This window comes from Oryctolagus cuniculus, chromosome X (assembly GCF_964237555.1).
Source record: "Oryctolagus cuniculus chromosome X, mOryCun1.1, whole genome shotgun sequence".
NCBI lineage: Eukaryota > Metazoa > Chordata > Mammalia > Lagomorpha > Leporidae > Oryctolagus > Oryctolagus cuniculus.
In genome coordinates this window covers 125,703,842-125,731,461 of record NC_091453.1, presented here as the reverse complement: position 1 = coordinate 125,731,461, position 27,620 = coordinate 125,703,842, and the positions used below count along the sequence as shown (strand labels likewise).

Genomic DNA, 27,620 nt, shown 5'->3' with positions numbered 1-27,620 from the left:
TTAACATATGTGGAATGCATGTATTTCTTCAAAAAAATTTAAAACTGCCATGGAAAACATTTTGAATAGCCCTAAATGTATCTGAGAAATTAAATTATTTTTTCTCTGATATGTGGCAGTTAATATAGGATACAAAAATTTATAGGAATGAAACAGATTGTGATACGATTGTTGTTTTTAGTCCTTGTTTATACTTCTGTGGAACTGTAGTCTTCTTACTTTTACTTGTTGAATTTATGGTTAGTGGTGAATTAAGCTTGTGATTATAGAGGGTATTGAAATTATATCTTTGCAAAAATTAAAGGGAAAAAAGAAAGGAAAGAAGCAGGGGAATTGAGGGAGTGAGTTAGGGAAGGAAAGAAGTATGGTTATTATGTTAGATCTGTACCTATGAGATACATGAAATCTGTTCTCTTTTCATTAATAAAAATTAAAAAGAAACTATTCATGGATTTCAAATATTTTTGTGCCAAAATGAACATATATTTTAATTTTATTTTTCCATGAACTTTCTAAAGTACTATCTTATATTTAGTGCATATATATAATTATATATTATCTGATTATAAAAATATTACTTAATTATAAATTAATATATTTATATAAGGAATTGGCTCATAAGATTATGGAGACTAGCAAGTTCAAGATCTACAGGGTTAGTTAGCAAGCTGGAAACCCAGAAGAGCCAATGGGGCAATTCTAGTGAAAGAACTAGCCGGCTTGAGGCATAGGAAGAGCTAGTATTTCAATTGGAATACAAAGCCAAGAGAAATGTGATGTCCCATTTTGAAAGCAATCAGGCAAGAGGGATTTTCTAACTCAGGGGAAGACCAGCCATTTTGCTCTATTCAATCTTTCATCTGACTGGTTGAGGCAAACCCATATTATAGGAACCACTCTGCTTTACTCATTCTACTGATTTGAATGTTAATATCATTCAAAGAGACCTCTATAAAAACACACAGAATGATTGCCCAAATATGTGCTCACTCCATGGCCCAGGCAAGGTGAGACAAAATTAATCATTACAAGTCCACCCCTTGTCACATTGGTACTCATTTACATCTCCTTAAACCACACTTAATCTCCAACTAAGACAATTCCAAGGTTGTAATTTCACCTAATACCCACAAGCATCCTTGATAATAACAGAAATTCTCTCATCACTTCACCAGAAGTGTTGGGACTCCTGGCATGATTTTTATTCTTTTCCTTGATATTCTACAACTTAATGCCATGATTTATAGTTAATAACTAATTAGTATAATGTGATGACAATACATCTTATAGCTTATGTTACATGTTATACAGATAAGAGAGAAGACAACACAAACATGAACACACATACAAACACACACACATCCCTAATAGCAAAATAAAGAGGAAATACTTAGAATAACTACAGCCCTCATTTCTGTAACTAATCACATGGTGGTAGCTGGCATTTATAACTAACTTCTTTCACAATTCATTCCATGTTCTCTGCCTTAAGCAAGTATCTCTGCTGGCCATATTTTTCTTTTGTTTTGTTCTTTACCAGATGAGATTATCTATACCTTCATTCCTGAGGGGTCTGGACTAAACACAGTCCTGCCTGGATTGAGTTATTGTAGTCTTCCATTGACCTGAGTCACAAGGTAAGGCAAAGTTAAGAAATGCCCTAAGGGATCTCCTGTTTTTCAGACACATTCTTCCTAACCTCCACTGTGTTGTAGTCTAACTTCCTCCTTGGTAATCAGGATCAGCTACCCTAGCCTACACAGGAACTCTCCTTTTGGACTTCTTTTGAGAGAGAGAGAGAGAGGCAGACATAGACAGAAACAGATGAGACTAGTGCAATGCCTTTTTAAAATCGCTGTGTTGGGAAGTGTGGAGTACTCTGTTGCCTCCATCCAGGTAAGCTCTTTTAAATTAAAATCAAATGAATGAAGTGTTGGTTATGGAATTTACTGCTCATTTCAGAATAGCCACATACCCCTCCAAACCTCAGAAACTTGGGAGGGAATATAGGTTGCTTTCTTTCCTGGGACTATTACTGTTCTAACATGTATGTCTATTGTTCTCAGTGTCTGAGTATTATCTTTGTATACTTGAAGAGTTTCTCTGAGCACTGGGTCTTAGCTAACCTAATATATACTTGTTGGTGATAGTGACTTTTGATATTTCTATTTATATGGCAGTGCAGGAGTCATATATGTGTTTATATGTGCTTCAGTATGCATGGCTCTAAGTGTGTGCATGGGGGCATGTTGTTCTAGGCACTTTGGATTTTATCTCCTTTAGTTATACTTTTGTTATTTCTATCAGTTTGTTTCATAAGTAGCAGTTTGCTTTCTTTCTTTGGCTCCTTTGAGATTTTGTGTGTTTGAATTTGTTCTTAGATCTGGCATGTTCTTTGTTATTGATATTTCGATTTCTGTGTTTTTATTTTTTCTTTACTGTGTGTTTCTTGGAATTTTGTATTTTCTTTTACATTGTTACTTGGATTTCAATGGATTTCTATTTGTTGCATCTTCTATTGGCATATGGGTTTATGTTTATATTTGTTTCCACTTTAAATTCTGTTTCTAAAATTCTTTTGTTAATGTATCAGTTTGGCTCATGATTAGTTCTTTGTATTTAGTTTGCAAATTTTTGTTCTTTATTTGTTTTGAATTTTGCGTTTTCTTTTGGCTATTATTGTTTGTTGCATTTTTATTTGCATATTGATTGGAGTGTATATTGTTTGAACTTTGAATTATGTGATGCCAGAATTTATACAGTGACTTTTCAACTGGGCTCGTGGTTATTTCTGTGTACTATATGGATTTTTTTACTAGATTATTGTTTGTTTAGTTGTGTCTCTGTGTCTGTATATGTTGTTTTATTGGGCAGTAGTTTGTAACTATCCTGCTGTGTGCTAGATTGTTGCAAAAGCTACTTTGAAGCTACTGAGATGCCCATGAAGTGGAGGAGAAGAATTTCATTTGTGCTAGAAACCGAAGGAGAGAGTGAGTTTTGTGTTATTGTTAATTTTTTTTTTCCGTTCAGAACTTTAGAGAGATGTATTAAGGGACCAAACACATCAGGGAAGATGCAAGTGGACATAGCTTAATAAACAAAATAATTCAAAATATCTCAATCCCTTCCTTTCATTGTCTTGATATCTATGAAAAATAGCATAAGTTGGATTCTGCAGAATAAGTTGCAGGTTAGGCATTAAGGTATTTAGAATTATCTGCTTCATTGAGTTTTTTTTTTTCTTTTCCATGATTCAGCTCTAAGACTGAGCTGTGTGCTTCCCTGTTCATGGGGTGGGGATAGTGGTGGGGAGGCATAGGTGTTCAGCAGACCATGGATGGGAGTGGTGCACAGGAGTCAGAGCACTCATTATCCTTTTATATCATCATTAAAAAGTAAATGGCTAGTGTGCAAGATGCATCTAGTAGTTTAATCTTGTTAAACTGAATGCAGAACGATAAAGCCGAGAATCCTATGGTGTTATACATCTGTAAGGAGAGAGTTATCTCCATCTGTCTGCCAACACAATTTCATTATATCTACTATGTCAACATTAGATAGGGCACTTCTCTCCTATGTTCATTGCTATATTATAATTGCATTAGGAAATTAGGAAGAAAGGCGTGTTTTTAAAATTTGCACTAGGGAAAAATAAGACACAGTCTAGGAGACCTGTATATTTTTCTCTCGAGAGCATAAATATAGGGCCATAAGTTTTCATGTGTCTTCCTGTAATGCACACACATATTAGGGAATTGTATTCTCTATAATATTTAAACCACTTTATTGAGATACAATTCACATGTACAGTTCCCTCATTTAAAGACTGTAGTTGAATAGTTCGTAGTATGTTTACAGTTGTGCAACATTTACTGTCAATTTTAGAACACTTTCACAACATAAAAAAGACATTCTATTACTATTAGTAATCATTCCTCATTTCTCTATCTGCTCCATTTATCCTCCAAATAACATCTCCAGCTCCAGGCAATCACTTATCATTTTTTGTCTCTATATGTTTGCCTAAGGGAAAAAATAACTTTGTGAAAAAGGATGGGCAATAGGACACATGCAGACTGGAAAACATCCAGATTACATTTTCTTTACCTGTGTCACACTTTTCGTTTCAATAATGAGAAACTTAGCTAGTATGTATCTATTCAGATCCTCTAGTATTTCTCTCACAAGCATGTTTTCTGTACTTTTAAATCAGGCTTCTCTTTGTTTAAATATTCTCCCATGTATCATCTCCCAAATTGTCCAATATCTATTTTGTCAATGGACCTTCGGGCACTTAATAGCCCATGTCTAAGAATGGGGAGACACAAAACCGTGATTAAAAGAATATTCTATCCATGGAAAGGCTCAGAAAACCAAGGAGATGAGAGGAAGAAAAGTATATTTACAGGAATCATGAAGATTTCCTGTTGTGTAGATCAGTCCTGAAAAGAAAAATGAGCTTTTATTCACTCTGTGGATGGAGGAAGAAACTGATCTCTACAGCTTCCATTCTGACACCTACTGATGACTGTCCTATTCTTTGCTTCCAGAATCCTGTGCGTTTTACTTATTCTGTGGCTCAGGAATTGAGGTGAGTGACTTGGATAAAGGGACTCAGAATTCTGACAAGACAGGAGTAGGTTAGAGGGATATTTTCTGCTTTAACTATTGGATTTGGGGAATGCAAACTGCTTCTTAATACTTCATATATAAAAGACATAGGTCAATCATGCAAAATTGTATCTTCCATGATCAAGGGAGCCTAAGAGGAAGATTTAATGATCTCTAGTTCTGAAAACTTCCATATGAAAACTCCAATATGTGGAAAGATGGCACTCAGGAAGAAACGGGTGAGTAAAAACACAAGGGAATGTGCTACAGAGGTCCATTGGTGGCCACTCACAGCCTGAAAATGTTGATGTATACTCTATTATATTACTGGTATACTATAGTATATTACTTTCTTAGGGCAGTCATAACAAAGTACTGCAAACTCAGTGGCTTGAACCAATAGAAACGTGCTGTCTCATAATTCTGGAGGCTAGCTGTCTGGGTGTCAGCAAAGTTGTGATCTCTCTAAAAGTTCTAGGGAAATTCTTCCTTGCCTCTTCCTAGCTTCTAGTGATTTGCTGGTATTCTTTGGTGATCTTTAACTTGTAAATTAGAATAGAGCCCCACCCAACTGCAGCATGATCTCATCTTAACTAAGTAGATCTGCAATGATCTTATATCCCATGAAATCACATTTTCAGCTCCTAGGGATTAGGACTTCAACATATTTGGGGGGAGGGGAGAGTACATAATTCAATCCTTAAGAGAAAAGTTGTTTGAAAGGCACATGAGTGAGTGTTTAAGCAGAGCTGCCATCCCTGGATACACTGTGTGCTGTGCTCTACTCAAGACAGTGGCAATCATGTATAATTAAATATGATTGACACGTCTATGAGTGGAATAAGGCATGACACATACTACGTAAGTGATGGCACTGTATATACACTGGTGAGTTTTTAAAATGTGTTTATTTGAGGAGCAACAAGAAAGATAGAGAAAGATAGATAGAGCCCCTATCTACTGCTTCATTCCCCCAATGAATGTGGATGGACTAGAGCAAGCTAGGAACTAGAAGCTCATTCAAGGTTTCTCATGTGGGTGGCAGGACCCCAATCACTTAGCCCATCACTTGTGCTTCCAAGAACCTGCATTTTCAAGAAGATAGAATTGGGAGCCAGAATTAGGGATTGAACCCAGGTACTAAAATGTGGGGTGTTTATTAATTTGGAATACAGAGAGATACAGTTAAAAAGATCTCCCATTCACTGGTTTACTTCCCAAATATCTACAGTAGCCAGCACTGATTCAGACCAATGCCAGGAGCACAGAAGTCATTCTGGGTTTCCCTCATGGGTGTCAGGGACCCAAGTATATGAACCATCACCAGCTGCTTCACAGGGTATGCATGAGCAAGAAGCTGGAATCGGGAGTAAACCCAGGACCTGAACCTAGACACTCTGATGTGGGATGTGGGCATCCCATGTGGAATCTTCACCACTGTAATGAGCACTCACCTCAGCAAGTGAGTGTCTTAATCAATGTCGTAACCACTATGCTAACATGCTCATCTGAATTGGTAGAGCTTTATTGCTAGCAAAAGAATGCTTTCCCCAGAGCCCATGCACACCTCTTCCTAAGTTACTTATATCAGGTTACTCTTTCAGACTGCCTCAAGGGGCTATTCACAACCTCCAAGAGTTCTAAACTTTTGAGCTACATAGAACTTGTCTGGGCCTGCTACCTGAAACTACATATACATTGCATATCACTAGAGTGTTTTTATTTTACTTCTCTACTTGGTGATGATCCCTGAGGTCTAATAGAATATGATATGAGAAAACAGATATCATTAGCTACAATTGTCATTACATAGTTGTCATAACCTGCTAACTCTAGGTTTTTAAGACACACCAGCAATTTTGTTTCTTGGGTTGGTTATACTATACTGTAAGCCAACTCTAAGGTAGAGTCAGATAGTCCCTGATTTTATGTAGGTTACAACTCCCTGATAGACAGATGGGAGCTGAGCTCAAGAAAGTATTCAAAGATAGAGTCACTTATGCTGTGCCCTCCCCTTGCCTATGGAGACACTGGTTATTGCCATTGCTGCCATTGCGGCTACTGTTGCAGTAATCTTAGATTGATGATACAAAGATAACAGCCAAGGACATGACCAAGCACCTTGTTAGAGTAAGGAATTGTCAAGATATGGCCCTGAGAGATCAGTCAGGATTGTGTTGACTTCACAAAGTGGTTACTTAAACCATTTGTCTCTTGTCATCTCTCCAGGCCAAGAGAACACAAAATTTTAACAACTTTCAAGTCCCAGGGGAATTCTGCCTGTGGTACAGTTGAGTAGAGAGGCCAAAGGTAACATACCCCTTCCACACACTGGCCCTATGCTTGAGATAATAGTGAATTTTAGTCTAAAGAAATCTCATCTATCTCTTTCACCATCTATCAGGTTTAGGTTTTCAGGGAAAAGGAAGACACCTTGTGGCCTATGTCTCAACAAAGAAAGGTAAAAACATTCTCTCAAGAACCAGGCCATTATTGCAAAGCTGTAAATGTCAGGCCTGAGAAGAAAAAGAGTATTCGGTGCACCCTAAACCTGTCTCTTCTGGGAGATCACTCCAGGTAGGATAAGAGGATGGGACTGTGACTGTGTTGTTTTCAGTGACGAAGAAATGGGATTTCTGACCACTTAATATTGGTCTATAATCTTTCCACTTTCCTCCAATGTTTCCTTTCCCTTTTCACTGGCTCTTCTGTGATTTTGATTTTTAAAATGCTATTCTGAGCAAAATTTTGGGAATTTTGAAGTGTGCTGGTTTATAGACTTTAATTTGAGGGGAAGGAAATCATATGTAATGCACGCACTATTCTTAACACTATCTTATATATATGCCAAGCTATTTTTAAAAAGTGAAAGCAGAGATTACACCATAATTGGACTAAATTATCAGAGATAGCCATCTACATCCCTGGACATTTTTAGTTTCAATAAAATGAGAAATGTTTATGTAAGAATACCTACCAAATTGAAGTAAGGACAGTGGGAGTTTGACATTTTAGCCAGCTGTTATTTTCATCCTTCATCCCAGCTCTGTAAATTCTACCACAGTTGGTGAGACTGTAAGGACTGGCCGTCTTCTCATGCCAGCCCTGTGGCATAGTTCTTCCCAGAGAAGAGTGAAGATTGTCATCTTGGAGGCTCTGCCTGAGAGGGCTGACTATTCAAAACAGAACATTGTGTAAAACAGAGAACTCAGTGGAAAGAAAATGAGGGAAGTTTTTAATGGTTATCATCAAGTAATCAGAAACATACAGTGTTTATAAATATATACTCATTTAATAAAGACCAGTATCATAAGTGAAGCAAAACCTGAAAATAATTAAAGGAACAAATAGACAATTTAACCGTGATAGACAAAACTCCACATGATAAATTCAACAGATGCATAGAAAGCATTTGACAAAAGTTCACAACCATTATTAATAAGAGCAATCAAGAAATTAAGAATTAGGAATCAAAGGAAACTTCTGCATCTACAAAGAAAATCTACAGTTGTCATCTTTCAAAACAAAGCATTGCAAAACAATGCTTTCCCCTTAAGACTGAGAGCAAGAAGAAAAGTCTGCTCTTACCACTTCTATTCAGCATTGTACTGGAGGTTCTAACCAGTGCCATCTGGAAGAAAAAGAAATAAATGACATTTTGCCAGAAAAGGTATAGACCTTCCCTTATTCATAAATAACATGATTTCATATGTAGAAACTCCTGGGTTGTCAATATAAACTAATTAACAAACATAGAAAGATTGATATTGTAGAAATCACAGTATATTTTTTACTGAGAATGAATACTATGAAAACAAAAAGGAAGTGACCAATCTCAATTACAGAGTATCAAAAATAATGAAAAAATTTTACAAAACACTGACCTGTGCACACCAGCAAATGTATAACATTATTGGAAAAAAATTAAAGATCTTTGAATATGGACTGTATTCATGGATTCTAAAACTTTATATTGCTAAGAAAATCATGAAAGAGAACAAAGTGGGGGACTGTTCTCATTTTCATATAATTCAATGTCTTTAAATGGCATTTACAGAACTATGCAGCCGTTATAGTGATCAGTAATGGAACATTTTCATTGCCCACCCCCCAAAAATACCTTTTAGCAGTTACTCTCTCTTCTCTCTAAATGCCCTAGTCATAAACAAGCACTAGTCTACCTTTTGTCTTTATAGACTTATCTATTCAGAATATTTCATATAACTTTAATCATGGCATATGTGATCCCTTATGATTTAATTCTTTCATTTTGAAATATATACTTGATTCATCCACATTGTAGTATGTATCAAATGCTTAATATTCAAGCATTTTGAAATTTTCTATTTATCTGTTATTAACTAATAATTCAATTGTACTATTTTCATGAAATATATTCATTATTATAATATATATAATCTAATTCTTTGAAAATTTTTTGATAAAATTCTCATGTAATTTTGAAAAAGAATGCACATTCTCGTCTATGTAAGTGTAGGATTATGTGGCGATGAGGGGGTGTGTGTGTGTATATGTATTAGGTTCTTAAATAATTATTTAAATTATTTTATAGCCTATTTTACTCTAATTACTCTATTAGGCAATGCTAAAGATATTTTAAATTTTCCAAATATAATTATAGATTTTCCTTTTTTGCCTTTTACTTTTTTCAAATCCTATAAATATTTTTCTTTTCTTTTTAACAATATGATATGTGCACTTTTATGGAGCATGATGCAATATTTCAGTGGATGCATACCATGTAAACTGATAAAATTGAGGGAGAAGGAGGTGTTTTAGCTATTTTGAAATTATGACTTTGAGGTAGGTCTCATTGAAATATATTTAATTTATACATGCCACACTTTATTTTAGGTAGTGTCTTTGTGATGTATAACTCCATTTTTTTCTTCCATTTGATTTTTGCTTAAAAATTATACTATATTCTCTTACAACTAGCATAGATAACTTGCATTTCTATGCTCTGGGAAAAAACCGTGCTTTATTTTACAACCTGATTGCATTTGTACATCATGGGTTGCTGATTGGTTTGAATTAAGTCTGTGTTATTATCCTTTCCTATGTGTGTATTGTCCAGATTGTTTCTCTGCTGGATTTCTTCATTCCAACCTTTCATTTTAATAACCAGCTTTTAAATAACTATTCACTATGTTTCTTCTCAACTATATTTGTATTTAAAGTGGTTACTGTAATATATTTCCTTGATTTATCACAGTCTATCTTATGAAAGTAATGTTTCAACATGCAAAACAATGCAGAAACATTCTCAAAGTGTGATCTCTTTCCTTATCTTTATGCTGGTTTGTCATACATTTTATTTCAATATGTAAAATAAACCCAGGAAGTTATTTATGTTCCCTTTTAATAAGATATTTATGTTCCCTTATTTTAATAACTTTATTTTTAAGAATTCTTTGTTCCTGCAGTTAACCTTTCAAACTATAAATTTTTTGTCTGTAAAATTCCCTTTAGTCTTCCCTTTTATCTTCTGTAGTACAATTTACTTCTACTGAATTTTGCTGTCTTGTTTCGTCTTGTCAGAAATATTTAAATTCTAAGTTTTCCTTTATCACATTAAATACATTGTTGGTTGTCTGATGGCTTCCATCTTTAATCTGAAAATATCAGCCATGATTTTTTTGGTATTTTGAAGCATTTGTACTTTATTTCTAGATGATTTTACATGTTTCTTTCATTTGAACAATATATAATAGCGTCTAGTAAACTTTCTAAATATTACTACATATTTTTACATTTCACCGCGTATACCATCCATGACCCAACTGCCCAACTCTGCCTATATAGCGTTGCAATCAGCCAATGATGATGTGTAAATCAGTTGATATGTCTTTTATGGTTTTTATTTATTTATGTAATATAAAAATAACTGATTTGATGTATTTCATAGATACAACTTTAGGAATATAACAATTTTTTAAAAAAAATAAAACTTTAAGAGACCGATGTTGGGCTAAAATTGATTTTCAGTGATTGTCCTGCCCTCTGTCATCTCTAGTCATTTATTATGTATGCCAGGTAGTTTGTCATAACATAATCATGGAGGATACAGATGATTTATTCTACCCTAAACCATTCTCCATTGCCACAGTTAGAAAAATGCTGTGAGGTACAAATCATTGCAATTCAGTCATAGATTGAGCTGCAACTCTGATGAATGCCAGTTGCAGGAACAATCAGTACAGCTTCTCTTCATACTTTGGCCTTGGCATGGCCTCAATTGGGGTTTGATTGAGAGACTGGCAGGTTTCGGTCTCAGGAGCCCTGAAAGACTTCCAGAGATTCAATTATGCCTTTCTGAGATTTGACCTTAGTGTTTTTTTGGCATCTGTTATAGGCAGCTTCAAAACCAGACAATGGCATGGCTTGTGTCGTTGTGCATGAATTTGTGGCTACCCCCACCCACCAGTAGGACCTTTTCTTGTTAGTCCAGAAAAACTGCAATACATCATATTCTTCATTACAGTTGTTTTGGGTATCACTCTGAAACAAGCTATAAATTTTAGCAAGTGATCCATAAAATAAAACATAAAAAATTGGCATTTCATTTTGGATTTTTCTTTTTGCCAGTAAAGTGCCTTTGCCTAGGTCAGGCCAGATTCTCAGTCTCTTGCCTGGACTGATCATCAGGCTACCTAGGAAAGGATTTTGACTGCAATTTTCATTTATTTTCTTTTCCTGCTGCTTTCAGATCTCCCCAGTGCCTTTAAATTGAAAACAGCACTTTTCTAGTTGTTTCCATGAATTTCAAAACAAAATATATCCAGTGGAAAGTCTGTAGTTCGTTTGCATTTTGATTTTGAGAACTGTTGATACCTTACTTTTTGGTGAAAGCAGTATGATTGACCCACCCACATCTATCAATTCTTTCTTGATTTCCTTTAAATTAAATCTGAGATTGCTGGCAAAATTATCTCAAATTAGAAAGAAATCTCTGGATTGGTTACCTCAGATTATAGACATGTGTGCTTCGAAATGAAATTTATCATGAATTAATCTATTCTTTAGAAAAGAGATTGTGGTGTGTGAGTTAAAGGACATAATGACATAGGAATGTGAAGCATCACACATTATTTGTGAATCATGAATAACCTAATGTTATTCACAACAGTGAAGTGAATACCTAGTTTAAGAAGTATATAATTTCCTTTATCTATCATAAATATTAAATCCCACTTTAGTTTTTTGAAATTTTTTAGCTTTTTAAAAGAATTGAGATGCCATTTTATGTTTTTGTATACATGATGTTTTGAAATATTATATATTATAGAATGGTTAAATATACTTAACATGCATTGCCTCACATAGGTATCATTTTTATACGGAGACTACATAACTTCAAGTCTCTCTGCATTTTTTAAGAATACAGAAACATGTATTTGACCTAGTGGTTAAGCCATTGATTAGCACATCAGAGTTCCGCATTGGAGTACTTGGATTTGACTCCCAGTTCTGACAGCTGATTCCAGCCAATGTGGACCCAAGGTGGTAGTAGTGATGGATTAAGTGCTTGGTTCCCTATCTCCCATGTGGGAGATTTGAATTCCTTACTTCTAGCTAGGACCTGTCACAGCCTCAGCCATTGCAGACATTTATGAAATGAACAAGCAGATGGGAACTCTTTCCCTCTGTCTCTGTTTCTCTCAAATAAAAAAATTTTAAAAAGAATATAATGGATGGTCATTAACTATAGTCACCTTGCTATAAAATAGGTTCCTTGAACTTATTCCTCTCATCTAATTATAATTATGTGTCCATTGACTAGCATATGCTCATGCCCTTGCCCCAGCCACCTCAGCTATAATAAAAAAGACAAAAAAAAAAAAACTGCTAGTGAAGATATGGATAAAAGGAAATATTTAAGCACTGTTGGCCGGATTGCAAATTAGTACAGCCATTACGGAAAACAGTACAGAGGCTCTTCAGAATCTAAAAATAGAATATCATAAGACACAAAAATCCCACTCCTGGGTATATTTCCAAAGGAAGTAAGGTCAATGTTTTCATGAGATATCAGTACTCCTTTGTTTCTTGCAATACTATTCACAGTGACCAAGACATGGAAATAATATGTGTCCAATAATAAATTTGTGGATAAGAAAAATGTGGTAAATACAATGGAATATAATTCAGCTATAATAGTATGCAGCAACATGGATGACACTGGGGGCCATTTGTTAAGTGAATAAGTCAGGCATGAAAAGACAAATTATCTCATATGTGGAGTCCAAAAATGTTGATCTAATGGAAGTAAGAATAATGTTAACCCAAGGCTGAGAGGGTTAGAGAGGAGGGGGGAATAGGGATATGTTGTTCAAAGGACCTATTCACCTTCTTTGTGTATTACAGGAAGGCTTATTCCTGAAAATGAGTTGGAAATTTCAACTGAGGACCAGGTTGGAGAAGTAGAAAATTCAGGTTATTTCTCTTTATTTTTAATCATATATTTAATGAAATTTAATCTACCTTATCATATACAAGTATAGTATGTGTTGATCATTTATTTCTAGACTCTTTTCAGTGTATTAATTCACTTGATTATTGCAAAAACTATGATTGTCTACTTCATAATTGGAACAGGCATAGAAAAGTTATGCAACATAAGTTGCTTGGTTTGCAATGGTAGAGCAGTTATTATAGATCAGCATAGAAAATACAGGTTCTGTGATCTAAATCATGGTGCTGTACTGCCTCTTGACATGAGAGTTTGCACATGATGAAGGAGACAAAGAGTGTGGAGCCTCTAATAGTGTGTCAGAAGAACAGGTTTGGCCTGACAATACACATGGAACTGAATTGAGCTGAGAAAGTAATTACATATTTATTCACATTAAAATCTAACTAAAGGACAGGCATTTGGGGCAGTCAGTAAAATGCCACTTGGGGAGCCTACATTGCATTGGACTGCCCAGGTTCAAGTCTCAGCTTTGCTCCCAGTTCCAGCTCACTGCTAGTGTACATCCTGGAAGGCAGCAGGTAAAGGTTTGAGTAGTTAGGTCCCTGCCACCTACTGCAAGACTGAAGTTGAATTCCTAGCTCCTGACATCAGCCTGGCACAACCCCAGCGGCTGTGGGCATTTGAAGAATGAATCAACAGATGAGAGATTCTGTGTGTGTGTGTGCGCGCATGTATGTGTGTGTTTCAAATAATAATTTTAAAATAAAATGTAAAGTTAGCATGATTTTATGTGGGCAAAAAAATCTCAACTTACCCTTATTACATGTGTCTTTGTAATCAATACAAATCAGATCTTTTCATATTTATTGAAGTTACTAAAAATATCTCATTATTACATTCCCATTCATTATTCCAAAATTAATGACATCTTAGATTTGTTAAAACCCCTACACACTGAAAATAATATAAAAACCCTAAAGCTGAAAGGAGTAATATAGCATTGCTTATCTTTAAACCTATTTTCTGTCTTATCTGTCTCTCCTATAAATTCATGTGGACTCTCTTCACTGTGACACCTGAAAAATGAAATTTCTGTCATCCTTATTCTGGTACCCATTTGGTTCTCCACTTCTTTGTGTCCCAGTTCTTGCATTTTTCTGTGGTTTGGGAGTTGAGTTATAGAAATCTATTCAGCAGGACTAGATTCTGACTCATTATGCTTAACCAGTGTCTTTCAGGGATTGCAAATAAGTTTTTAATGTTGCAAGGTGTCTTCAGAAAGTTTATAGAAATGTATATTATTAAAAAAAAACTGTGCATGTGTTTCAAAATTTGCACCAAAGTATTCGTGCCACTTCTTTTTCCATGAATTCTTTGAAATACCCTCAAATGAGCAAATAACTTGAATACTAATAGGATAATTCTTTTCCTTTGAGGAACAGAGTCAACTCTTGCTCAGTTAAAAACCTGTAAGGTAAACACATGTTCATGGAAGAATGGAAAAAGGAAGGCAATGGGGTGGATATTGCATAGTTCCCTTGTAAATTTTGGTGGACACAAAGGTAGAACTCTGTGAGAAGCTGAATAAAAGCTGTTTGAATGTGGAATTTGGGGGCTGGGCTGCCACATTCAGCTATTCAGTGTGCAGTGCCTTTCACAAGAAGGTGTCATTCATGTGAACCAAAAATATGAATGATGCCTTTTTGAGAAAAGTAATGTACATCATGAAATGCATATGTGGCGGCCTTGGGGTGAGGTCGAGTTGCATGCACTGAAATGCTGTTTGGATTCCAGGCACTCCTTCCTTAGTGCTGAACTACCTCAAGGCACTTAAAACTTTCATTTGAAAGGCAAACTGCAAAGAGAGAGACAGAGAGAGAATCTCCCATCTTCTAGTTAACGCCACAAATTGTTGCAACATCCAGAGCTGGGACAGGCTAAAGTCAGGAGCCAGGTACTGCATCCTGGTCTCCCATGTGGGTGGTAGGGAGCTAAGCACTTGGACCATCATCTGCTACCTTGCAAGCTTATTAGCAGGGAGCCAGATTGAAATTGAGTAGCCAGGACTCTAACCAGCACTCTGATATGGGATGCCATCATCCCAATGCATGGCCTAATACACTGTGCCACAGTGTCTGCCCCCAAGGCACATCTTAAAAATGATTTGTTTGAAAGGAAGAGTGATGGAGGTGGAGACAGAGAGAGAGCTTTCATCCACTGATCACTCCCCTGATGCCTACAACTGTTTGGGCTGGGCCAAGGCCAAAGCCTGGGGCCAGGAAATCCATCCTGGTATCCCACATGGGTAGCATGGGTCCAAGTACTCGAGCTATCACCCACTACCTTCCCAGGCACATTACCAGGAAGTTTGGACTGGAAGTGGAATGCCCAGGACTCAGACCAGCATCCTGATAAGGGGTATAGTCGCCCCAAGCAGCAGTTTAACCTGCTGTGCTATGATGCCTGTGCTTCAAGGTACTTTTTGTGCCTTATAAGAGACTACACACAGGAACTGTGGACACCTGAGAAAACCTTTTCATTGATAGTCTCAAAAAATCATACATATTTTTACCAAATGAGGCTTGACGAAAATGGCAAATGTGTCTCACTGAGGACCTAGCCCTCCTTTACCAGTGGAAGGTATTCCTCTAGATTCCCTGATTCCCTGAACTTTTCTCATCTGACTTTTCATTGCCAAGGCTTTGCAAAGGACTCTCCTGCCTCTCAGTTCCCCCCACTGTGGAACCTCAAAAACAATTTTTCTATTAAAGATGGAAGATTTTCTGATTGGCGTTGAAAAAAACCCTTCAAACCTTTATGTTTATGTCTTCAGTTTCTTTTTTATATATATAAAGATTTATTTTATTTATTTGAAAGAGTTACAGAGAGAGGTAGAGACAGAACAAGAGGTCTTCCATCTGCTGGTTCACCCCCGAGATGGCTGAGAGTTAGACAGTGAGAGAGAGAGAGACAGAGAGAAAGGTCTTCCTTCCCTTGGTTCACCCCCTAAATGGCCGCTATGGCTGGAGCTATGCCGATCTGAAGCCAGGAGCCAGGTACTTCTCCTGGTTTCCCATGCGGGTGTAGGGCCCAAGCACTTGGGCCATCCTCCACTGCCCTCCCAGGCCACAGCAGAGAGCAACTGAAACTAGAACAGGCGCCCATATGGAATGCCAGTGCCGCAGGCGAAGGATTAACCAAGTGAGCCACTGTGCCGGCCCCTATGTCATCAGTTTCTAAGAGGGTTAAGTATAGTCTGCCCAAGAAACTTTTACTTTTTTTAATTACTAAAAATGTTTTTAAGGTTTTTAAAGTTGTATTTGAAGGATAGAAGGATGTGATAGAAACAATACCAAGGAGATATCGCCTAGACTTTTCTCCCCATTTTCGTGTGGTGACACTAGAGAGAGAGAGAATATGGCAAGCATCAGCCTGTTGAAACCATCTGCTTGGGTTCACTATATGTGTGGGAGGAGCAGGCTGTAAAATTTATAGCTCTGGGGGCCAGCATTGTAGTACAGCAGGTAAAGCTGCCACCTATGATGCCAGCATCCCATATAGGCTCCAGTCCTAGTCCCATTTGCTCCACTTCAGCAGCTCCCTGCTAATGGTCTGGCAAAAACAGTGGAAGATGACCCAAGTGTTTGGGCCCCTGTCGCCCACGTGGGAGATCTGGAAGAAGCTCCTGGCTTAGGCCTGGCCCAGTGCTGGTTGTTATGGCTATCTGAGGACTGAACCAGCAGATGGAAGATTCTCTCTCTCCTTCTCTCTCTCTCTGTGTCTCCCTCTCTTTATGGCTTTGCATTTCAGATAAATATTGTTTAAAAAATTGTATCCCTGTGTTGGGAAATGAGAGGCATTTTGATATTCCCTCACAAATGAAAAATTATCTCCATTGGATCACATTAGGGGGTTTTGTGGGTAAAATTTTTGTCAAGCTTTTCTGCAGATGTCAAACAGCCATATACCTTACTATAAAACAACATTTGGGGACACTTAAATTTTTGACCAAGAGGATAAAATTTATTTGTTTTTCCTTCCTAGCATGTTTGACAGTGTACAGCAGACCTGTCCATAATGATATTATCCATAAGATGAAAGGTAAGTGATGGAGTGGATGTGGAGAATAGGAGACTCCCACACACTGTTAGAGAATGTGAATTAACACAGCATTGTCGAAAATAGTAAAGATGTTACTCTAGAAATTAAAAATGGAACAAATTATCCTGACATGCAAGTATTGGATAAATACCAGAAGGAAATGAAATTAGTCTGTGAAGTAGCCTAGTGAATATATTTGAAAGACTGTTTTCTGAGTATTCTCAGTTATTTTTATCTGATTTATTTGTGAGCTGTTTTTCATATTCTTGCTCTATGATAAATTTTAAGTGTTTTTAAGTGTTTCTTAAGGCAGTCTAGCTTCTGTCAGATGAAGTAGCCCCTTCAGTTTGAATAGTCATTTTTGTTCCCTGTCGATTGTGTTCCACAGCAGTTTCCTGGTTAAGAACACTTGTATTATCTCATGCATGACTCAAGCCTCTTGGAAGGCAGTGGTCATTTTTATCAGCAGCGTGTAGATGAGGAAGGAAGAGTAGAGATGTTAAATAAGTCAGTGGAAGCTATGGCTCAAAGCTAAGGTGTCAGGGTGCGCACGACGATAAGGGACGCACAGCTAATAGTGAGCCTAGGAGCTGGTGGCATGCAGAATGTCGGTGCCTCCACAGAGTGGCGATTTATTGTGGGGCATGCGTCCCCGAGTTGCACGGGCATTTCCTCGACTGTGCAACCACATCCTCTACTGTGCAGGGCACTGAGATGTCCCCCGTGTGCAGGGCACTGAGATGTCCCCCCTGTGTCCAGGCCCAGACCCCTGCTGGAATGGAGGAGCAGCTGGGCTGTCTGGATCCCTCCCTGAACCTGGGCTGTCAGCCCTCAGCTCTGCAAGGCATGGTGAGCCCAGGGGCCCAGAGGCCCAAAGCACAGACTGCAGCACGTGGCAGGCTTAGCAGTCCCAGCTGAAACCCTCTCGGGACCCAAAGGAGTCTCTAGGCCAGCGCAGCAGTGCAGTGTGAGCAGATAAATCCCCACCCTGGAGGGAGCAGGAGCAAAGGATCCCTGGCCGAAGGGAGGGGCCACGGTTGCCTCTCAGGCCCTCAGGATGTTTGCTGACAAGTGTGGTGCCCTGCGGGCTGACGGCCTGAACAAGGGGGCACTGGTCTGTTTCAGTACCAGAGGGCTTCCTGGCTGTTTGAAGTGCAGAAGCATGTCTCTGCCTGCCCCCAGTCCCCACCATTGGAGGAGAGGGCCCAGGCCAGCACAGTTCATTGATGAGCTCACATCCCTCCCCCCCACCATGGCAGGAGAGGGCCCAGGCCAGCACAGCTCATATGATGAGCTCACACCCTTCTCCACCATGGCAAGAGAGGGCCCAGGCCAACACAACTCACTGATGAGCTCACACTGCTCCCCCCCACCATGGTAGGAGAGGGCCCAGGCCAGCACAGTTCATGTGATACAGCTCACTCCACACCCCACCATTATAGGAGAGGGCCCAGGGCAGCACAGCTCATATGATGACCACACACACATCCCTACAATTGTAGGAGAAGGCCCCAAGCCAGCACAGCTCATGTGATGACCTCATACCCCCCATAGCAGGAGAGCACCCAAACCAGCACAGCTCATATGATGACCACACCCCCCCCCCCATGGCAGGAGAGCACCCAAGCCAGCACAGCTCATGTGATGAGCTCACCACCCCCATGGCAGGAGAGGACCCAAACCAGCACAGCTCATGTGATGACCACACCCCCCCCATGGCAGGAGAGCACCCAAGCCAGCACAGCTCATGTGATGAGCTCACCACCCCCCCCATGGCAGGAGAGGACCCAAACCAGCACAGCTCATGTGATGAGCTCACCACCCCCCACCATGGCAGGAGAGGACCCAAACCAGCATAGCTCATGAGATGACCACACACCCCCCATGGCAGGAGAGGACCCAAACCAGCACAGTTCATGTGATGACCACACCCCCCCCCCATGGCAGGAGAGGACCCAAACCAGCACAGCTCATGTGATGAGCTCACACCCCCCCCCACCATGGCAGGAGAGGACCCAAACCAGCACAGCTCATGTGATGAGCTCACCACCCCCCACCATGGCAGGAGAGGACCCAAACCAGCACAGCTCATGTGATGAGCTCACCACCCCCCATCATGGCAGGAGAGCACCCAAACCAGCACAGCTCATGTCATGAGCTCGCCACCCCCCACCATGGCAGGAGAGGACCTAAACCAGCACAGCTCATGTGATGACCACACAGCCCTCCCCACCATTTCAGGAGAGGGCCCAAGCCAGCACAGCTCATGTGATTAGCTCACACCCCACCCCACCATGGCAGCAGAGGGCCCAAGCCAGCACAGCTCATGTGATGAGCTCACCCCTCCCCTCCATGGCAGGAGAGGACCCAAGTCAGCACAGCTCATTGATGAGCTCACACCCCCTCCCCCCACCATGGCAGGAGAGGGCCCAGGCCAGCACAGCTCATATGATGAGCTCACACCCTTCCCCACCATGGCAGGAGAGGAACCAAGTCAGCACAGCTCATATGATGACCACACACACATCCCTACCATTGGAGGAGATGGCCCAGGCCAGCACAGCTCATGTGATGACCACACATCCATCCCCACCATTGGAGGAGAGGGCCCAAGCCAGCACAGCTCATGTGATTAGCTCACACCCCACCCCACCATGGCAGGAGAGGGCCCAAGGCAACACAGCTCATGTGATGAGCTCACCCCTCCCCTCCATGGCAGGAGAGCACCCAAACCAGCACAGCTCATGTGATGAGCTCACACCACCCCCCCCCATGGCAGGAGAGGACCCAAACCAGCACAGCTCATGTGATGAGCCCACACCCCTCCGCACCATGGCAGGAGAGGACCCAAACCAGCACAGCTCATGTGATGAGCTCACCACCCCCACCATGGCAGGAGAGGACCCAAACCAGCACAGCTCATATGATGACCACACACACATCCCTACCATTGTAGGAGAGGGCCCAGGCCAGCACAGCTCATGTGATGACCACACATCCATCCCCACCATTGGAGGAGAGGGCCCAAGCCAGCACAGCTCATGTGATGAGCTCACACCCCTCCGCACCATGGCAGGAGAGGGCCCAAACCAGCACAGCTCATGTGATGAGCTCACAAGCCCTTCCCCTGCCCCCACGATAGCAGGTATTTTCTTCTTGTCATGACGTGCAGTTGGCACGGCTCTGAGCTCAGGAGCTGTGTGCTGGCTGACTGGAGTCCTGCACCAGCTAGCTGCCGCTCTGAGCTAGACGGAGGGTGCAATGGACATGCGTGTTTGAGCAGGAGGCGTGAGGAATGATGGGACACGGGGCAGGAAGCCAGAACAGCAAGCTGATGCCATGCTAGTCATGGCAGCCAGGAGAGCACAAGGCACGGGGGTACCCCAGTCGCCCCCATCGGCACCCCAGCCCCACAACTGCCACCCCAGCCCTGCACTCCCACCCCCTTGCAGCACTCAGAGACACAGGGTGGGGGGCTCCAAAGCCTTCTTCTCTTCCACTCGCGGCCCAGGCTCATCTGACCTCCACAAATCAACCGGACGCTGGGGGCAGGGACCATGAACGACCAGCAGCAGCATGCGAAGGCCCTGGGAGCCCCCTGGGAGCTCCCGAGATTGCTTTGGGAACCTGCGGGGGAAGGAATGGGGATCAGAGGAGAACGGCCCCGCAGAGCCCGTCCCCAACCAAGCCCTTGCTGTGGAAGTGCGTTTCTGGTCCCACTGCCCCTCCATCGTGCTCTGGGCCCCAGCTCACGGCTGACCGGCTCTGCTGCCTCCATGGTGCCCTGGCAAGGCAGGGCGGAGGAGGGGCAGGGTCCCTCTTTCAGCTGCTCTGGGATGTGCACCGCCCTCTGCCCCCTTACACCCTGCTCTGCAAGACAAGGCACGTGTATCCCGGAAGGAGGGACATGGGCGGATGACCGAGGCCTTGTGCCTGGCGTGGCTTGTGAGGGAGAACACCCGGACGTCTGTTCAGCAGGAACTTGGCGACCAAAGACGGAGAGGTGGGGGTTCTGCCCTCCCTGGGGAGCAGCGCGGGTCTGCAGGCCACGATCCCTCTCCTGCAGCCAAGGTCCCCTTCACCCGCACTCACGGGTGGGAAGGGAGCGCACACTTAACTCTGTCTCTGCCTTGTCCTCCTTCAGTGTCTCCTCATTGGGCACCGGCCTCTTCCTCGCCTGCCTGCCTGCGGGTGCCTTGAGTGCAGGGCTGTGCTGGTTTTCAGCGTCGGCGAGGGGCATCTGGGTGAGGATTCCTGAATATTGGGGCCGTGGGTCAAATCCCTGGGAACAACACAGGCCCCGCTACGGGACGCAGGTGTACCTGTTGTGTCACTCGGGGCCGGGCTGTGACGGTCCTTAGAGACATGACAGAGGCCACGGGGGGCCGTTCGCAGCGTGTAGACAGACTGACCTCTGATCTGTGCCAGCTCCTAAGAAAGACCTGCCACAGCACATCAGAGATGCAAATGCAGTCTTCGGGCATTGTGGGACTGGACAATACTTGCATTATCCCCAAAGGCCCAAAGTGAGGGACAGCAAACGTGCCCGGGGGTAGACCCCGCACCACACCGAGAATTCCCGAGGGACAGGGGAGGTGCACACAGGAAGCACTCGCGGGAGGAGCTCGCACCGTGAGTCGCAATGGCAAAGGGCGCTACGTGGGCCAGGATGTTGTGTGCGTGCTACCTACAAGGCACAGAGGCACCCGGGCCGGGGAGAGGAATGGCTCTCAGCCACCGGGCCAAGCGGTGGCTCCATCCCTAGGGCCCCAGAAGCAGCGGCAGCCTTTCTTGCCTCCAGTGCCATCTTCATGCTCTGCGCACTGCCCCTCGGGTCTGAGACGGGGATTCTGGCGGGAGACGCGGCCCGTATGGGACAGAGAACGCGAGGACCTACACCCGGAACCAACAAAATTCACTGAGAGGGCGTGCCCGAGGAGCCCGGCACAGTGTCCACACACGTGCTGGGGCTTCACAGCCTTTCCAGCTCGGAGCAGCTCACGTGGTCTGCAGCCTGATTACCTGCTGGAGCTCTGGAGACACCTGCTTCTCCACCAGGGAGGCCGAGCCTCCTGTCAGTCTCCCAGGCCACCAGATGGCTCCACGCGCACCATTTGGGGAAGCTGAGGATGAGAAGTGCCCACCTCCCCGACCTGAGACCCAACAAGTTGTCTGTGGGACACGAAAGGCTCCCCCTCTGCTGGTCCTCTGCTCCTGCTCCCGGTCCTCGGGAGGCAACAACCCAGGGGCGGAGGGAACACAGACAGCGGGGCAGTGGCCTCCGTCGGCGGCCCTGGGTTGCCGCTGCCTGGCTGGCTGTCTAGAGCAGGCGGTCTAAGCTGGGAAGGGCTTAACGCCCATGCGGGACGAAGGACGGGGGCAGGCGCATGTTGCACAGGGCTGGGTGTGTGAGGGTCAGCAGAGCCGGTCCCTGTCCCTGGGTCCCACCTGAACTCCATGAGCCTGCCTCTGCAGGCAGTGCTGAGGTGTCTAAGCTCTGCAGAAGGGTGTGCAGAGCACTTACCCAGGAACCTCCCCGCCTCCCCTAAGGAAAGTCCCCTGGATCGGGAAGCCCGGGGTACCCACTGCAGTCCCGGAATAAATCTGCTTCACTCAGCCAAGACACAAAGGGCTGGTGTCCGCTAGGTTGTCTCCAAGGGCCTTGCATCTCCTCTCCACTCTTCAGTCCTGAGAAAAGAGGGCACACACAAGCAGTCCGAGGAGGCCGAAATGGTGTTGCCCCATTCTGTGGGGCTGACCTGCCTCCCCTCCCTTCATTGCAGCACACAGAATAGTGGGGAAAACAATGAAAATGAACGCAGTGTAGCTACTCACCAAGTGTGCGCCCTGCCTATCCCTGCAACGCTGCTCACGCGGCAACAGCAAAGAGCCTACGTGGCTGCCGCCAGCTTGCAAGTGGGCAAGAGGAGTGCTCCAGGGACCTGCCCGAGCCAGGCGCACCCCTGCCCTCTTCCACCCTACCCAGGCAGTGTCTCCTCACCCGACCGGAGCTCAGTGGGAGAGAACAAGACCTCCTTTCCTTCCCCAGCGCGGGCGCCTGCTTGCCTGCTGATCGCCACAGTAGGCTGAGATGGCCATGCCTTACGCAGGGGCTGAGGAGAAGACACTCGCGGCAGCCTCCTGTTTGCAGGCCTTGGGTTCCTGTTCCAGCGTCTCTTACCTGAGCTCCCCTGTGCGGAAGGAGCAATGCCAGCACCGGGACCCAGGAGGTGAGCAAGGCAGAAGTCTAACACCTTTCTCGGGGGGAGGGGTCGGGGATCCAGCTTCCTACTCATGTCCTGGAAGGAAAACAGCTCTCCCCCCCCCCCCGCCCCAAACCCTTCCATCCCACCCTCAGGAGGAGCCCGCCCCAGCAGTGACCTCCAGGCTTCGTGCAAAGACCCTAGACCCTTCCCGCTGCCCATCCTTGCCTAGGGGAGCCTGCCCTTCCTGCAGAGGACACTGGGGTCAGGCCTGAGACCTTTTCCCACCACTGTGTTCTGCCACGTGTCGCCTCTGGTAGAGGTACTCACAGGCCCCCCCCCCCCCCGAAGGGTCTCGAGTCAGTGCAGAGGCCTGGAGACAGGACCACTGGCTCAGGGACTGCCAGACCCTCCCCGAGCACCCACGCGGGAAAGAGCCCACTCAGCTCACCAGAAGTGGTCTACGGTGCAGTGAGTCCACCCGTCGCGAGTGTCTTTTCTCCTCAGCCCCTGCGTAAGGCATGGCCATCTCACGCTACTGTGGTGATCAGCAGGCAAGCAGGCGCCCGCGCTGGGGAAGGAAAGAGGTCTTGTTCTCTCACCTGCAAGGAGAGCTGGAAGAGCGTCCTGTGGGGGGCGCACCTGCTAGGAAGCGTGTCGGGCCCCTCCCCTTCCCAGGGCGGGGTTTCCCGAAGGCCTCACAGGTGCTCCCTGAGATCAGCTTTTCACTCTGAGGTCGGTGCCTGCTTTTCCAGGCGACGCTGAAACAGCAGCAGCTGGTCAGGGCAGGCGCTGCCCTCTGCCCTGGGAGCTTCTTCAGCGCTGCCTGCAGGCCCCAGGAGGCGGGCTCCAGGGGTCCGGCCCGTGGAACAGGGCTCACCACCTTCACCCGACGCCCTGGCAGGTATGTCCCAGACCCCTGCCCCAAGTGCCCATGTCCCTTCTCTCCCCCCCTCCTCCTCCTACCCTCCTTTAGGAGGTTGTCCGCTGTCCTCTGAGCTCTCCACGTGGGGTGCTGTGTTTCCTGCACCCCAGGCTGGTCCACATTCCCTGCTGGTTACATCACACAAGCTGAGGTCACAAAGAAGGGTGGGGGAGGGGCAGGGACGTGGCGAAGCTCCAAGGCAGAGCTGCAAAGCTGCAAAGCTCAGCTGATGTCACAACTGCGGAGCACCCGCCTCCCCAGGGGAGACGCCGTGCTAGGGGCTCCACCTGCACAGGCTCCTTCTCCTGCACCCTGCATTCCTCTTGGGGGGAGACAGACATTAAACAGGGGGATAGAGGGCAAGAACATCTGGAGGGCCGTGCACGTCATGGGGACACAGAGCCTGTTCAATATAAACTGGATCGGCAAGCGGGGGATGCGTGGATCTGGGTGGGGAATGCGTGGATCTGGGTGGGGAATGCGTGGATCTGGGTGGGGAATGCGTGGACCTGGAAACACTGCTTTGCCATTACTCTTTATGTGTCGCCGTGGACATACCTCTAGCAGTGGGTGCAAGTGCTCAGGAATGTGTGTGTGGGTCTGCCATGTGCCTGCTGACATGGAGCAGCCCCATGCCTTCCCCCCACACCTTCACGCCTCTCTCAGTTAATGCCTCCCCTCGGTAACCACTGTCTGAACACCGCCAAGCCACACTTGGCTTTGCTCACATCCATCCCCACATGCGTCAACCCAGCACCATCAGCTCTTTTGGTCTGCTCTCTTCCTCTCAACATTGCTATTGGGGTCCATCTGCGTGGTTATGCACAGTAGCAGTCCATGCGTGCTCACTAGGGTTTTCTCCCTCTACAGTCTCAGAAAGTATTCAGTCATTCACATTCTGAAGGCCTCTTTTCTGCTCCTAGCTATTACGGATAAAGCTGAAATGTAGGTTCATGTCACGTGTTTTGCTGGGTGTGAGCACCGTTTCTGTCGAGTGATAACAAGGAGTGCAGTTCTTGCTTCGTAATGTTCCTCGCGAGCCGAGCTTGTTGGCATGAAACACCATGGGCTTGGCGGTTTCAGTGACAGAAATCCGTTGTGTCACAGACACGGATGATAACGTTCAAGAGGAAGACACGACCGTGGTTCGGATTTGTTGGGACCTCTGCCTGGCTCACAGATGCTGCATTCTCCCTGTGCCCCCAGAGGCTCGCAGAGAGGGACAGTAAGCTCTCTGGTGCCTCTTCTCAAAGTGGCGCTAATCCCATGATGAGGGCTGCACCCACATGGCCTCATCTGTCCTACTTCTCTCCCCAAGGTCCCCGTCCCCAGCTAATGTCACTGAGGGTCAGGACTCCATATGGGAACGGTGGGGGCACATGAGGAATCCACAGTTCTGCACCCCTGGGCCTCCCCACAGAAACTTCTAAGTTCTGCATACATGCAATGCACTCCATTTATGCAAATAGCCCTAGGGGTATTTTTTAAAAGGTTGATTTATTCATTTCACAGGCAGACTGACAGGCACAGGGGGAGACACAAAGACTGAGAGATTTTCCATCTGCTGCTTCACTCCCCAAAGGTCCTCAATGGCCAGGACTGGACCATGCTGAATCCAGAAACCAGGACCTAACTCAGGTCTCCCGTGGGTGTAGAATTCAAGCACTTGGGCCATTGTCCACTGCCTCCCAGGCATGCTACCAGAAAGCTGGATTAGAACCACAGAGCATGAGGCTGGCACTGCGGCTCAGTAGATTAATCCTCTGCCTAAAGTGCCGGTATCCCATACGGGTGCCAGTCTAGTCCCAGCTGTTCTTCTTCAGTCCAGCTCTCTGCTGTCGCCTGGGAAAGCAGTAGAAGATGGCCCAAGTCCTTGGGCCCCTGCACCCATGTGGGAGACCCGGAAGAAGCTCCTAGCTCCTGGCTTTGGATCGGCACAGCTCTGGCTGTTATGGCTATTTGGGGAGTAAACCAGCGGATGGAAGACCTTTCTCTCTGTCTCTCCCTCTCACTGTAACTCTACCCCTCAAATAAATAAATAAAACCATTTAAAAAAAGAACCCCAGAGCAGCTACGGATCAAACCAGCACTCCTATTTGGGACGTGGGGTCTCCAAGTTGTGGCTTAACCTGCTGCACCACAACACTGCCCCAACCCTAAGACTCTTAACTCAGTCCAGCATCATCTCCCATGTCTAAGGCCCAAAGTCTCATCTAAATATCATCTAAATCAGATGTGAGTGAGTCATCTTGAAGCACATTTCCTCTCTAGCTGTGAACTTGGGAAGGCAGGCTCCTCATGAGCTTGCAAAAGTTACAATGTTGGGACATGCAGAGGCCCGCTGGATGGAGGTTCAGTTCCAAAAGTGCAAAGCAGCTGAAAGGTCGCGAAGTGCATTGCATTAGATCTTAGCTCTGGTGGATACTGCTCTTCAGTTAGTGCTCTTCCCCCCTCCGGGTTTCCTGGGGAGTCAGTGTTGCCTGCAGAGCTCTGCTAAGGGGCGCTTCCCTTTTGGCTTGTTGGGCAAGTCCTTTCCACTTGTTTCATCTCCCGGTGGGGGCTCCAGTCACGCAGCCTTCTGTTAAGCTCCAGCCTCGGAAACCAAGGAGGAGGCAGCTCTTCTCCCTGGGCCTGTTTGGGGAGGGCAGCCCTGAGGATCCCCGAGTCACCTTCAGGCTCACACTTTGCTTCTGTGGTGGACAGCGCATGTTCCTGGGCTCCCTCTCTTTGTCCTAGTTTTCCTGTCTCCTTTAGTCCCAGCTGGCAGTGTTCGTATTGGTGCAACTCCACCTCTGCTCTTAGCTTCTGCTGAGATGGCTGATTTGGTCTGTGGTCCACAGCCACACTAATCTTGCCAGATGGCTAAGCCATACTTTTACTGTTCTGTTTGAACAAACTTTCTAATTTTTTACCACACAGATATGCTGAGAATTTTCTAAATCTTCCAAGTTCTGGCTCATGTTTTCTTATCTCTTTAATTCATCTCTCCTATTTCATTTTACTATAAGCCGTCAGGAATAACCAAGCTGCTCCTCTGAACAGTTTGCTCAAAGATTTACTCAGCCAAGCATCCAATTTCATTACTCAAAAATTCCACCTTTCACAAAACATGGGAGTACAGCTGAATCAAGTTCTTTGCTACTTAATAGCAAAATCAACTTTCTTCTGGTTTCTAAAGTATGCTTCGTATCCATCTGACACTTCACAAAAATCACCTTTAATGTCTGCATTTCTAACTTGCAACTGAAATATTTCCAGCATCTACTGATCACCCATTCCAAAGCCATTTTCTACCAATTTAGGTATTTCTTCCAGCAGGACCCCATAGCTCAATACCAGGACC

The 27,620-nt window shown here is 44.4% G+C and overlaps 1 protein-coding gene, 1 long non-coding RNA gene and 2 other non-coding genes across 29 annotated transcripts; 3 read left to right on the top strand and 1 right to left on the bottom strand.

Moving 5' to 3' along the window:
- Positions 1-1,645: 1,645 nt before the first annotated feature.
- On the top strand, positions 1,646-24,261 carry LOC127487109 (uncharacterized). 14 transcript variants are annotated; one of them, XR_011385460.1, is made up of 9 exons: positions 1,646-1,896; positions 2,904-2,990; positions 4,551-4,591; positions 4,758-4,850; positions 6,841-6,921; positions 7,016-7,188; positions 13,000-13,068; positions 17,093-23,379; positions 24,108-24,261. It is a non-coding gene; the product is annotated as an uncharacterized lncRNA (long non-coding RNA). The 14 variants fall into 14 exon arrangements; XR_011385456.1 differs by having other exon boundaries at positions 4,551-6,921; positions 17,093-17,149; positions 21,294-21,393; positions 23,260-23,379; XR_007913638.2 differs by having other exon boundaries at positions 4,551-6,921; positions 17,093-17,149; positions 21,294-21,393; positions 23,199-23,379.
- Positions 5,394-5,451, top strand: MIR509C (microRNA mir-509c). The gene has a single exon (NR_162677.1). It is a non-coding gene; the product is annotated as a microRNA mir-509c (primary transcript).
- Positions 14,702-14,760, top strand: MIR513 (microRNA mir-513). The gene has a single exon (NR_162675.1). It is a non-coding gene; the product is annotated as a microRNA mir-513 (primary transcript).
- LOC127487108 (uncharacterized) lies at positions 20,638-24,416 on the bottom strand. 13 transcript variants are annotated; one of them, XR_011385445.1, is made up of 10 exons: positions 24,319-24,416; positions 23,955-24,113; positions 23,804-23,862; positions 22,985-23,725; positions 22,736-22,837; positions 22,172-22,302; positions 21,945-22,042; positions 21,472-21,591; positions 21,268-21,403; positions 20,641-20,776 (listed from the first exon to the last, which is right to left on the bottom strand). XR_011385445.1 is itself a non-coding variant. In XM_070066727.1 (9 exons), the coding sequence occupies exons 3-8, from the start codon at positions 23,879-23,881 to the stop codon at positions 21,290-21,292; spliced, it is 624 nt and encodes a 207-aa protein (XP_069922828.1). In that variant the 5' UTR covers positions 23,882-23,923; positions 24,055-24,113; positions 24,319-24,416; the 3' UTR covers positions 20,641-20,776; positions 21,268-21,289. The 13 variants fall into 13 exon arrangements, 2 of the variants coding, with proteins under 2 accessions (XP_069922828.1, XP_069922829.1); XR_011385446.1 differs by having other exon boundaries at positions 22,172-22,272; XR_011385444.1 differs by having other exon boundaries at positions 22,172-22,837; positions 22,985-23,058; positions 23,151-23,725.
- Between the last annotated feature and the right edge of the window lie 3,204 nt (positions 24,417-27,620).